Source organism: Nyctereutes procyonoides, unplaced genomic scaffold (genome assembly GCF_905146905.1).
Source record: "Nyctereutes procyonoides isolate TBG_1078 unplaced genomic scaffold, NYPRO_anot_genome, whole genome shotgun sequence".
Taxonomy (NCBI): Eukaryota; Metazoa; Chordata; class Mammalia; order Carnivora; family Canidae; genus Nyctereutes; species Nyctereutes procyonoides.
The window spans coordinates 15,494,570-15,507,601 of NW_026575147.1; the positions used below are offsets into that span (position 1 = coordinate 15,494,570).

A 13,032-nucleotide genomic window follows, 5' to 3' on the forward strand; every position below is an offset into this window, starting at 1 on the left:
TTTGAGATTGTTAATTTAAAATGAAACCAGAGCACAAATCAGTGCCCCTGAGTCCAATTAGCTGGGAGGCATTGGCAAGACTCTTGCAGGCACTCAAACAGCCACACTTGGATCATGGTAAATCCATTGAAGTGGAACACTCTCATGTAGCTCTTTGGTGGATGGCTAGCCTTGCCACAGAGAAGTCATAACTTTGCCATCAAAAACTTCCAAAATCTTCCACAGCTATGAGTTTAAATAAATCTCAGGGTGACCTTTAGGACTGAAAAGAAAAGCCATTTCAGGTTATATTGTTCTAAAGTTCACCCAAAAGAATTAACATTTATATATTCATACATGCATTCACTTATTCTATCATTCCAAAAAAATACTCCTGAGTACTAAGGAGGTTTAAAACTAATGTCTTTATCCTCTTCCTGATACGACTGTATAAGGGCCCTCTAGCCCTGCTGGCTCTCCTAGGTGGGCTATGAGCACCTGTAGAGCCACATAGTTCCTATCTCTCTGGAGCCTCTTTGGCAAAGTTGGGGTTCTATAAGGGGAAGGTAACACTTCTTCTGTAAGGTTTCTTGGGACCCCAGAGAGAGCAGGGCTGAAGACAACCAAAATTTAAAATTAATCGTAAAGTACAGCGACTTAGCTCTGTGGTACAACAGGTGCTTTCCAGGCATCATCATCTTTAATTTGTTCACAAAATGCAAGCTGCAAAATGGGTAGTTTTGTTCACATTGTGTAAATTAGGACACTCCATTTGCCCTCAGGCACTCTGCCAGAGTAGAGACACAAGCGGGTTTGACCTCAAAACTTCCACTCATTTTATTTCTCTGGTCCTGCTAGGCTCAGTCTTTCCGACCATCTTTCCCAGGTCTCTGCCTTCCTTCTATGTCTTTTCCAGCTAAATCATACTATTTGCTGGCTGGTCCTTTGATTCTCCATAGCTTCACCTCCCTCACCCACTCTTCCTGCTAAGTGGCCTCTTCTTCTTCTCTATTTCTTTTTGCTTTTGCATTCCCCTAGCAAAGCTTGGTTGACCGAAGAAAAGCATCTTTTAAACACATTTCCACTGACACTGAAATTATTGCTATTTATCTCCTTCCTTTAATCTTAAAAATGCCTACAAATCCTGCCTCATTTAAATGACTTTTTAAAAATTGTAATAATAATAATTATTATTATTGAAGAATGTGAAAGAATATAGAGAACTTACAAAAACCACAAGAGAAGATGAGAAAAGGAGATTTAATGGATTCTTTCAAATTATGTTTATTCACCATTTTAACACCATTGTTGTTGTTCTCTCCAAACAATTCAGTGTTCTGCAGTTTCCATTTACAAGTGATGTTATTGTCAATTGGTAGAATTTCAAGAAGTATTATTATGTAAAGAATTTCCTAGTTAGAGCGACTAGGTATCTACTTTCCTGGTGTGGAGACATCATATTCTAAAGTTCATTATTCTAAGAGAATAATGGAACCGAACAGAAGCTGATCAAAGTGCCTAGGTTATTCTGGACACCAGATCTAGGCAGAGAGGTTCCTGGTGGACTTCTGAACATGTTGCCCTCCCCATACTCTTTTCTCTCCCATGTCTGACTCTTAGTTGTGGTCCACCACTTCTAATATATCCCATCTGTTCCTCATGCCTCCAACCCTCCATACTTGAGCTGGACTAGGACAGTCCTCTCTGTCCCTGTGGTTCTTGACAAGGATGAGTGCTTGGCCACTAGAATCCTACTTTGGCCAAAAAGTGAAACAGCCTTTTCTATCAAGCCCTAATCATAGCAAAATCACCTCCTGTCTTCTTCCCTTCCTTCTCTTCTCTTGTATCCTGAATAAGCTCTTCCCCCCATGAGCTCTATGTCTTGAGATTTGGAAATGGGGGGTTGCAGGGAGTGAACCAGATTAGCAGAGCACTCACCAAAGTTGACCCCTTCCTAGATCATAAGCTAAAATTTGTTCACACCAACTTTTCTTCTGGCTTTTCTTGCTTCTGGGTAGTGCAGCATGTATGTTCCCATTCTATAGTCATCTTAACTTAGAGGGATCTTGCCAATTCAAGACAAAAATTTAGGAGGGATATATACAAAAGACTTCTCTTTCCACCATGTTTGGGGAAGGTATGTTCCCCAGCATATGAAGGCAGAGTCAAGTTGGTTACAGAGTACATTTTCTTTAAAATACGGTGTATACAAAAAGCATCTGGATGCCCCCTACTGTGAGAAGGCTGTGCATAGGCACAGAAATTTCTTACACAGTCAAACTATATAGCAGATGTGGGGCTCTTGTTTTAGTCACAACCAAATGAAGTATTAGCATGTCACATACTTAATTGAGGATCAAGTGACACTTGCCTAGAATCCTCAGTCTTGTTATTCTCACTCTTTCAAAGGGAAAGTTACAAAATTCTCCCTCTCTCTAATAGGGTAGCCTAGTTATCGGACACTTCAAAGTATTTTAGATTGTATTTTATTTTCGAACTGGCTCTTGATGTCAAAATTCAAATGCCTTCAAAAATCTTGACAGGTATTTGTTATCACAATAAAAGGGAGGCAAATAGTAAAAGTCAATGGAACTGCTGGCTAATAGCTCTACTTCATCTTACTCTTAAAGATAACAGCACATCCACCTAGTTATGTAGTACTTTGTAATTTCACATATGTTCTTTCATAAGATTCCCACAATCATATTAATAAGGATTTAGATAAAAGAACATGTTCAAGTTACTCCATTATTATGTGGCTTGTGAGAAACTAGGTCTGTCTTCTGAATGCTACTTTAGGTCTCTTTCAGGAGATCACTCTGAGTCACAAATGATCTATTGGTCACAGATGATAAAAGGACAATAGATAGGCTGAAAGAAATGCATGCATCAAACACATTTGAGAGACAGCAGATCAAACAATATTAAACAGATTTATTTTTGTGAAACTCCTCCATCTTTAATAAGCTAATGGGCTGTTAAATCTCCAAGAGTCATGCATAATACACAGTGGTTTCCAAGTTCGTTTGACTGGGGTGGGGGTGGGGCTGCAGTTAATGAAGAACTGGATCAAAAGGCTTCTAGAACCTACTTTGAAAACACAGGTTATGGGGTCATTTTGAGGCCCCATTAATCCATTTCTATAAACCAATGCTAAGGAAATGATCCAAAATATAAAGAATTCTATACTAGGTGTTGATCACAACATCGCTTGTAAAAAAATATGGAAATAACTGAATGTTTAACAATAGAGGAATGGTTAAGACAATTATGGTAGTCATAGAATATCCTACAACCAATAATAATGATAGATGTGGATGCTGAGGTAATGAGTAAAATCAGGATATATTTTAATTTACAGGGATTATGTAAGAAGTTCACAGAAAGAAGCAAAGATATCAGAATGTTAACACTAATTGTAAGAGCATTGTGGCATTATGAACGTGTTGTTTTTCCTTTTCTATATTTTCTATTTATTCTGTCCCTTCTGCTCTCCTCCCTGCTTCCCTGCCGAACAGAAAATACAATGCATGGGGTTGAGTTAGGAGCTTGCCCTTCTAGACAGCTGCTTTTGTGTAGAAAACGTAAGTCTAGGAATATTGTGGGTTCACTTGACCAAATGATGCAATCTTCAGAACCCTGCAGAACATCCAGGGGTGCCATATTGCCATCTCCAGGTGCCATCCCTAATCCACAGAATCACATTGTGGCCTTGACTGTGGTTGGTGATGGTGAGGTGGGTCTGATGTCTATCTGATGTCTGTCTCCTGCAGGATTCTATGTGATTCAGAGGTTTTAGCAGTGCATCAGCCAGTGTTGTTTTACCTCAACATTCAGAAGGTCAGGGAGAGGGGTGAGGATGTTCAGAATAATCTCAGGGAAGTCTAGTTCTAAGAGAGAGATATCCCCAAAGACCTGGTGATTTCTAGGCAGGAGGACAGGACCAGAAATGAAGCCAGAATTCCCCTGGGAACTGGTGGTTGCTTAGCTCTGTGGACTCTTCTTTGGAAAGCTTTGTTCCTTTCCTTGACTTGTCCCCACACTTTACCTCAGGATGTTGTATGCAGTGTAATTAGTGGGACCAGATGGCTGACGGTAGATTACTGAGCTCAACCATGGCTCCTACAGAGAAACATCTCTGGGCAAGCACTCTATTGATTGCGAGCCAAGAGTGCCATTCTGCATAATTATTGAGGCACATTCAGAAAGCGTCTGTACAGTGGCTAGGAACATGATCTTTAGTGTCTGACAATTTTGGATCTGACTCCCAGCTACACCTCTGAGTAGCTACATAACCTTGGGAAAGTTACTTAACTTTTTACACCTTTAGTTTCCCCATCTGCAAATCAAGAAAAATACTCTGTACCTCATAAAGTCATTTAAAAGATTAAATGATCTAACATGTGTAAAGATCTTAGTATAATGTCAGAGAGTCAATACGGTAGCAAAAAATATTATCCTTAGCTGTTGTAACCACAGCTATTTGTAATTTAAAATGCCACTCTATTTTAAATATGCGTGTTTCTTTACATTTGTTTCCTAAAGTCTGTAAAAATTCTCATTAACTAAAAGCATCCCAATTAGGAAAATGCTTCTGTTCTACAGATCAGTTGGCCAGGGAGTCATTTATTATTTACCCTGAATCGCTGAATTTTGTAGCTCTTTAGATCCAATGGTTTTGTTGGTAGTATCCTCATTTTGATAATCCAGCTTCAAAGAATTCCAGCTAGTTAGTGAGGCAAGTTATTCCTTTCCTGAAACCACACGGGTCCCTCTAAACTGAGTTCCTGCTCTTCCTCTGTTTGATTTCTCAAAATAGTTTCTGAAGATTTTAACCACAACTGAATCAAAACTAACCAGCCTGTAATTTCCTGGTATGTCCCTATGGCCTTTCTTTTAAAACAAAACACACACACAAATGGCATTACATTGGCTGGTTTCCAGTATTTTGGGGTTTCAACTGAAGTAAGCTGTAAAACGTCTGTGAAAGTTACCCTAATTTTTCTTCCTCCCTCCTATGGAGCAGGCTCTGTGCTGTTTGTGGCTTCATCATGATGCCTTATCACATTTAGGTGCTTTTAACTTGGGGTTGTTTGAAGAAAAGTTTACCGATTCAGCGTAGTTCTGACTGCAGATTTCCCTCTCTCCAATTCTAATGCTTTGGAAAATAAAGCAACACATACTAAATATATAAGCCAGAAAGAGACAGAACTGTTCTGCTTTTACATAAAAGATAGGCTTAAAATAGCCAAGAAAATATGGACTGGTTATTTGAATTCACAAATTAAGAGCAAGGGAGAATATATCTGGATCTCTTCCTAAAACCTATGCAAATTTTCTGAAATGTACTCAGGGGCACAGGAAGACTAGATTTAGTTTGGCTGATTATTGAAATGGTTAATTTTTTTGTATTATAGCCATTTTTTATCTTTTTTGGATGATTGTTTCCTTTTAGCTGAATTCTCAATGTATTTTAAATATATACACAGTAAAGTGTTTTGGTTTTAAATAAATGTTTATAATCAACACGGAATTTGAAGTGAAACAGAAGTAAAAATGTGAACAATGCTGTAATATTCAGATAATGATTACATCAAAAATGGATCAGAATAGAAACCAATAATTTATTTTAAAATTATAATGAACATTATGAAAATATGTGTGCCAGGTATGTCCTTACTCTAAATACTTGTTTCAATAAATATTTAAGTTAATAATTAACAACAGGGCAGCCCAGGTGGCTCAGCGGTTTAGCGCCACCTTCAGCCCTGGGCGTGATACTGGAGACCCGGGATCGAGTCAGGCTCCGGGCATAGACAGAATAAATAGTCAGTATTGACTCTCTGGCATTATACTAAGACATCTCATGAATAAATACATAAAATTTAAAAAATAATAATAATTAACAACAGACTGACAATGATAGAACTAAAAATGAAGAGTAAATGTTGAGATAATAATATGTGCAAGGAAAAGTCATTTCTAAAGAAAACACACGCATTCAGATTTTAAGATATAACAAAATCTTAATTTGGGATCAACCTTATCAGAGAGTTATTCAGAATTTCTGAAATTCTAAAGTATATTTATAGCAATACAATATGTTTCCTTCATGATACATATATTTGGAGGTAACCAATAAGGAGTTCCCAAATAGATCAGAGATTTAAAAGTTTTTCAATTTAATTGCAGTTAGAGGCAGGCATTTGCCTTTCAGAAATTCATGTGCTAAAAACCTTCGAAACTATTCCTCTAAAAAAATATCTTCTCCCATATTATTTTTTATAATGTTAATTAGCCAGCAAACGTTCTTCATGGACAAAACAAATGAAATGGTAAGCATAGACTACACTAAAGCGCTACAGATTATTAAAATCAATGGAATCTAAAATGATGAGATTTTTACTGTACTTGGCAATTGGAACTATATTATTCACCACTTACTTTTCTTTTTCACCACTTATTTTTAAGAAGAATTTTGGTTGATTAAAACAGGATTGTATGTTTATATAATGATCTATTTGTTTCACAGGGGGTAAAGGGACAGGGACCTAAAAATATTAGTTAATTTTGTCCACATCTTCTGCCCAGTATTTTGGGTAATTACCTGCTATGGATAATTTTTAAGCATTCATTTTTAAAAAATACAACTCTGAAAATTCAACATAGGAGGTACAAAACACAATTCAGGATGCAAGGTTGTAAGCAACATAATTAGCATTTGAAAGGAAACCTCTCCATATATGTCAGGTTACTGTTAAAAAGCTGAAGAGATAGTCACTCCCCTTGTAGGAATCTCAGGATCCCATTCTGGGTTCAGGAAAGAGGAAGAAACTGGGTCAAGTCCTCTTTTCTTTTTTTCACATTTTCTAATCCACAGCACGGGTCAGTTTTCCATACTTTGTACTTGTTTTACTTTCTGCCAAACTCACCGGCTGACAAGCATTAACCTCAGTTGTTCTAACTGCCTGGTTGGGTGTTGTTGTTGAAATGAACAGAGATTATATCATCCCTCCAACAACTCTCTTCATCTTGCCTTTACCAAGAGTGTTTTCTGGAGAGTACTCCCTTCCAATCAGTTTTCATCAATTTATTTAGCACTTACTCGTATGGCTGCAACTGAGAGATTTGGGGCTGGTGTTTTGGGAACCCAATCTAAGGAAGACATTGAATCAGACTATATAATTGTTGGCTCCTGATTGCTCAGAGCTCTCTTAGGCATCTATTACATTTATATATATGTGCGTGTACACACACACTTACACACACCCCTAAAATTCAAGCCCCAATTCCTTTGGACTTTTAAATTTTCAAAAAATAAACTAGGATGATTTCCATATCTTCAGAATCTCATACCTGTATTATTATAGTTCACATTTCAAAGAAACGCCGAGCAAAATCACTGCAGAAATATTTTTATATTGTCGCTAGCTTTAAAAATTTCTCCTGAGCTGCCAGCATATTCCATGTACTGGAATTTAACATTTGCGAACTGAAATCTAAAACTTACTCCAATTATAAACAATCGCTGACTTAAAATAGGTGGCAAACAAGTAAACTGATACTCTGTGGCATGTATATTTGTAGGTGGAGTGGGAAAGCACAGAGCAAACAGAAGGCGAAGAGATTTTTCACAGGACTCACAGTCTACTTTTTGTAATTCAGATTCCCATGTGACGTCGGAATTTTAAAAGGCAAGAAAAGATATTTCTATACTAGTTTCACATTTTCCAATTTTTCTTCTGCCAAGTCTTAATGTCCCCGAGTATTTCTTAAGGTACAAATCTCCTGCATATGATGAAAAGAGCTTCGATAGTTGGAAAACTAGACCATCATTTGTGTTCTTATGAGTAGAATTTTCCCGGGAACAATACATGCCACCCTAATAAGATGCTACGTGGGGAATCTCTTTGAAAAACATAAAGTCCTCTACTGCAAATATAAGGTGGCATTATTATTTTGTCCTACAATTATCCTGTCAAGAGTCCAACTCAAAAGGAAACCTAGATTTGAGGGTTGTGCGAAGGTGAGGAAGATATTACTGGAACATTTTCCCTTTTCTCTTCTTCCACGAACTGATTTTTGCCTCTTTTACTTTGGGGCATAAGGAAACAGCTTACATGTAAATTCACTTCATACATACATGTGTACACACACACACAGACACACACATGTTACATATGTACGTACAGAAGCATTTGGCTTTCCAAAAAAGTTTCAGCATGATTGGGAAAATAAGAAAAACCTCTCTTATTTCGAGTGATGATAATAACAAATGGATTTGAACCTGGCATCATTCTGCTAAAGGTATTTTACACTGTTTTTTTTTTTCCAGATGAAAATATGAATCTTTGGAAGACACACAGATTGATTTCTATCGGCAAATGAAAAGTCTACATGTGAAGAAATAATCAGGCGTACGATATGGGAGTAGAAGTGATGGATTGCTGCTGAAATATTCAGATTATTACGAAGGTACAGATGTAGCCTGCTAGTTTAATAGCAACTCCTACTGAATATCAGATAAAATATTTTAAATAGTTAGAGCCTGACTTTGCAGGTTTTTTCACATTACATTTACTTCGCCTGTGTCTCTCCTTGATTCCATTCTTTGCTACTAGCATATAAATAGACTACTATGAAAAAAACCTCAGGCACATGCTCTGACTGTTGTTCTATTTCTGCACGTGGGAATTTATTTTTAATAGGTCCGGCCTTTGAGAAAGCAGAATTCCTCCAATGGATCTATGGTGGGCCTTTTGCAGAGCGTGCCAGGTAACACTTAGTGGAAGGTTTATGATGGGAGGAAGTGCTCCGCCTTCTCTTTGGAAGACCCACCACCACACAGTACCTTCTTTTCATTTTCCCGTCGCTGCTGGTCCTTGATTTTAATCTGGAGAAGCTGAAATTTCAAGAGTTTCCCTATCAGTGGTAGGGTCAGTTTCTCTCCGCTGTCCATAATTGCCTTTGCTGCCATTATCACCTACGAAGAAATACAGTTAATAGGGAAAGTGGCGTTTTATGACTGTTGGATCAGTCTGGCGGTGATGAAAAGATGAAATGGCATTTTGGTTTTGTGATATTTGTCTTGTTGCAAAGGGTGCCTCACTGCTGGCCCCAAAGAGAGAAAAATGCCACACTGCCATAGAGAGGAGCATTTATCTTCGACTTTGTAGAAATTGGGTTGTTTGAAAAGGAACTTGTTTTCCCAGCGAGGCAGCGAGTGCTTGCAGCAACGGTGCTAGACCCAGACTGCCAGCAAAGGGGTAGAGCAAAGACACGCCAGGCTCCCTTTCGCGTGACTGATGGGTCAGCTTCGTGCTACAGAAAGTCTATTGTTTGGCGTAGGCAATAGTCTCAACTGTCAAACTTTGACTTATTACCACATTATAAATTAAATAGGGTTTTATAATAATGGAAGTACCTAGGTTAGCGATCTTTTATTTCTTGGTGACCAAATTCAAATGCAAGATAAAAACTGCTTGACACAGAGGCGCCGTAGGAACGGTTCCCCCCACCACCCCCGCGCAATTTAATGTTGATCCTGTTGGTATGCAGCCTAATTGGGGTGAAATGAGGTTATTGAGTTTTCTTTGGGTGACGACAGCCGCTGGGAACATACAGCTGTATTGTCCAGATGTGTGGCACTGACAGCCTGTTTTATGACTGCGCTTTTTACAGCTTGTTTCCCCTAAATTTCACACAACTCTCTAACATCTGGGCCCTTTTCCTTGGAGCCCTATAACCACTTTATTTACTGCAAAAAAATAAAATCATGTAAAATATGCCATAAAAGGTTGTTACGTTGTTTCTCTTTACTTGTGTTGTCTCCCCAATAAAGTTCACCTCTGCCGGAAGCACTGTCACAAAAGTAATCTGGTCAAAGTATTTTTCGACTTTTGTTTTTTAAGCAAAGCATTACGATTTATTTATAACCCCGAGATGAATTAGGTGTTGCTAAAATGTTCTGACATGTTGCTTTTCTCCCCCCTCGGAGCAATTACTCCTCCCGGCGCATATGGTGTCAATTTGAGACTCTGCCTCAGACAATGACTGCGCGCACCGCATCTCCTCGAGCTGCGTCTTGTCTGAGGTTCATACCGGCCCTTGGTCGGGGCCTTCCCCACCGATCCGGTTCCTGATGACTTTCCGCTTTGCCAAAGGAAATAGCGGGAAGGAGGGGAGATGGCTATTTTGCTTCTCACTGCGGAAGGCCCTGTGGATCATTCTCTGCCAAAATGAAACGGGACCTCTCAGAGACCGTATTGCATCGCAGAAGGGGAAGGGCCGGGGAAAGGGCTCCTTTGAGCTGCTGTTTCTGAAACCAGAGGAACAAACCCAGTGTCAGAAAGCGGTGTGTGCGTCTAAGCAAGCACCTTCACCCAACAGAGTGCTCTGCTTTTTATGGCAGCTCTGCTCCTGCTACCATGATTTAGGGGAAGGGACCTGATGGCTGTGATTTCTGGGAGCTGGAAAGCCTAAGGGTACACCTGCAGAGCGTCACCATTTCATGATGACCAGATTCGGGAGAGAAGTGGACAGACGGTCACACGTTTACTGTAAAATGAAAACTATCCAATTGGGCCCAACCCCAAGGGTAGACGTGTTTGGTTGGAAATGACATTTTTCAATAGCAGTTAAACAGTGTGCTGACAATCAGGCTGTTTTGTGACATCTGGTTCAAAATATACAAGTTTGGGTTTTAAAAAAGTCACAGCTGTCTAGTATGGGGCGTTTCCCAGTGATACAAGTATAATGACAGTGTTGAAGGGAAGTCAACACTGGACTCGGTTACCCAAGAGTGGTGTGGAGTCTCTTTCTCTGATGACCTGTGAACACAGGATGTTTACCTATGTCTGGGATGGTTTGGGTGAAGCCTGCCTGGCGTCATGGTGATGGATGGGATGTCTCTGGAACTGCTTTCTAATCCCATGTCTCTGTGAGTCTATGAATGTTACCTCACTGTGTTAAAATGTATTCAAAGTACACAACAAAATGTCCCGAGAGAAAGGTATTTTGCAGGCCATAAAAGTTATTTCTGGTCTATCTGAAACTGTACAGAGGGGGTTTTATTTTTTTTATTTTTTAAAATTTATTTATTTATGATAGTCACAGAGAGAGAGAGAGAGAGAGGCAGAGACACAGGCAGAGGGAGAAGCAGGTTCCATGCACCGGGAGCCCGATATGGGATTCGATCCCGGGTCTCCAGGATCGCGCCCTGGGCCGAAGGCAGGCGCCAAACCGCTGCGCCACCCAGGGATCCCACAGAGGGGGTTTTAAAACAGAAATCTGGCATGGCATCAACATAACAGTGGTATCTTACAAATGGGGAGGTTAGTGATGAGAAGTGTCACTGGAATTGCTGAGTACCCGTGTTCTTCTGATGCACGGACACACAGTGAGTAAGAGAAGTGGCAGGGCAAGGCGGCATTGAGCAGGGCCTGATGGATGCTCTCTCCTCCCTGAACAGCCCTGGGGCAGCCCATGCAGAGGCAGGCTCTGTGCCAACAAGGCACAGCAGTGCATGTGACACCATGGGCAGGGGCAGAAACCAGGCATGCCTGTCCTTCTCCAGGGCTGCTCAGGGATACTTGACTCCCGCATGTGCCATTTTCCCTGTGTGCTTCCCGCAAAAGGGAATGACTACGACGGTGTGAATCCTTGGGACAATTAACAAAAGTGAAAGTCTCTGCTGAACTCAAAATCTGAGACTGAAAATGTTTATGGTGTGTGGGTCAACCCCAGGAGACGCAGAGAAAGAAAGATGTTTACAAATTAATTTCTACCGAAAAGTCTTTCTTTTCACACTCCATAATTCACAATTCTACCCCCTTGAGAGTCAGTGGTTTGGTCTTAGATGAAAAACAAGTCCTTAGAGGGCCTTTGTTCCAGGATGAGACTTTGAGGGAAGAAGAAAAAACTGCATTTTTTAAAGGGAGCTGCAACTCTTCACAGAACATTCCAGAGAGACTGTCCTTCCTCACTGCACCTGAAGTAATTAACATAATAATCAAACCTTCAACCTTCCATCATCGTAAAGGCTACTCATCTGGTATTTAGCTGATGTGCCTGTCTGAGGAGACAGGCTGGCAAGGGTGGTAGGTATTGGGACGATAAGGGATACAAGAGAAAATGGGAGCAATGAACTGGTCGGGGTTGGGGAATAATCAGACAAAAACTGGAGCTTCTGGAATGAGGCAGAAAAAACAGTCCTAAGTGTGTTAAAACCTGAGTACTCATCAAGCCAAAATACCAAATCAATGAACCTGGCATGAGCCAGAAACTTAAAAACAAGTATGGGCAAATGAGACTCATTAAAATGGAGTAAAACTGTTGACAGGTGAGGCCTGTATGTGTCTCCTGGACCTATTCAGGCCAGGCCTTGGGGCCTGCCAGGGCTGGGGGGCGGGGAGGGGGAGGGGAGTCCAGGCCAACCTAACAGAGGTATTTGGTTCTGGAAAAGACTGGTGTAAGAGGAAACTTAGCTTGGGAGTGTGGCTGAGGAAATAAGACACAACTGCATTTTCCCAACTGTGAAGATCTTATTTTGAGGGTAGGTGCCCTTTATCTGTTAGAAAATTCGTGAGTCTGAACATATTAAGAAATAAAAACATTTCCATCTTTGTCACTGACTGGGCTCAAAGATTTATGTCATATTTACTAATGAGCTGATCCAACAAAAATATATCAAATGAGCCAAATTCTTTCCTTGCCTGGGGATCAGGCCCACCCACAGACACTAGTGCCCTCCCTTCCCCTCTTCCCACCCTCCTCTCTGTGCTTCCTCCCATGTTAGCAGTAAGTGCAGCATCTGCCTGGACTATAGGACTGCTGCACAGATTCCCTAGGAGTCCAAATGTATGCATGTGTCCAAGTGTGTAGACAGGCACACATGCAAACATACATGCATATGCGACAGATGATGGGTAGATAGATAGATGACAGACATGACTCCATGTCTGTTGCCTGGTTCCCTGTTGAGTTTACAAGGAGGCATATGGAGCAGCTTGAATCATTGCCTAACTTGGTCATCATGCTCAATGCAGGTGAGTT

The 13,032-nt window shown here is 40.3% G+C and overlaps 1 protein-coding gene across 1 annotated transcript in view; it reads right to left on the reverse strand.

The window, feature by feature from the left end:
* Positions 1-13,032, reverse strand: part of SPAG17 (sperm associated antigen 17) — a 199,027-nt gene that overhangs the window by 125,160 nt on the left and 60,835 nt on the right. The window contains exon 4 of the mRNA XM_055312171.1: positions 8,831-8,962. Coding sequence (XP_055168146.1) covers positions 8,831-8,962 — 132 coding nt within the window. The remainder of the gene's footprint in view (positions 1-8,830; positions 8,963-13,032) is intronic.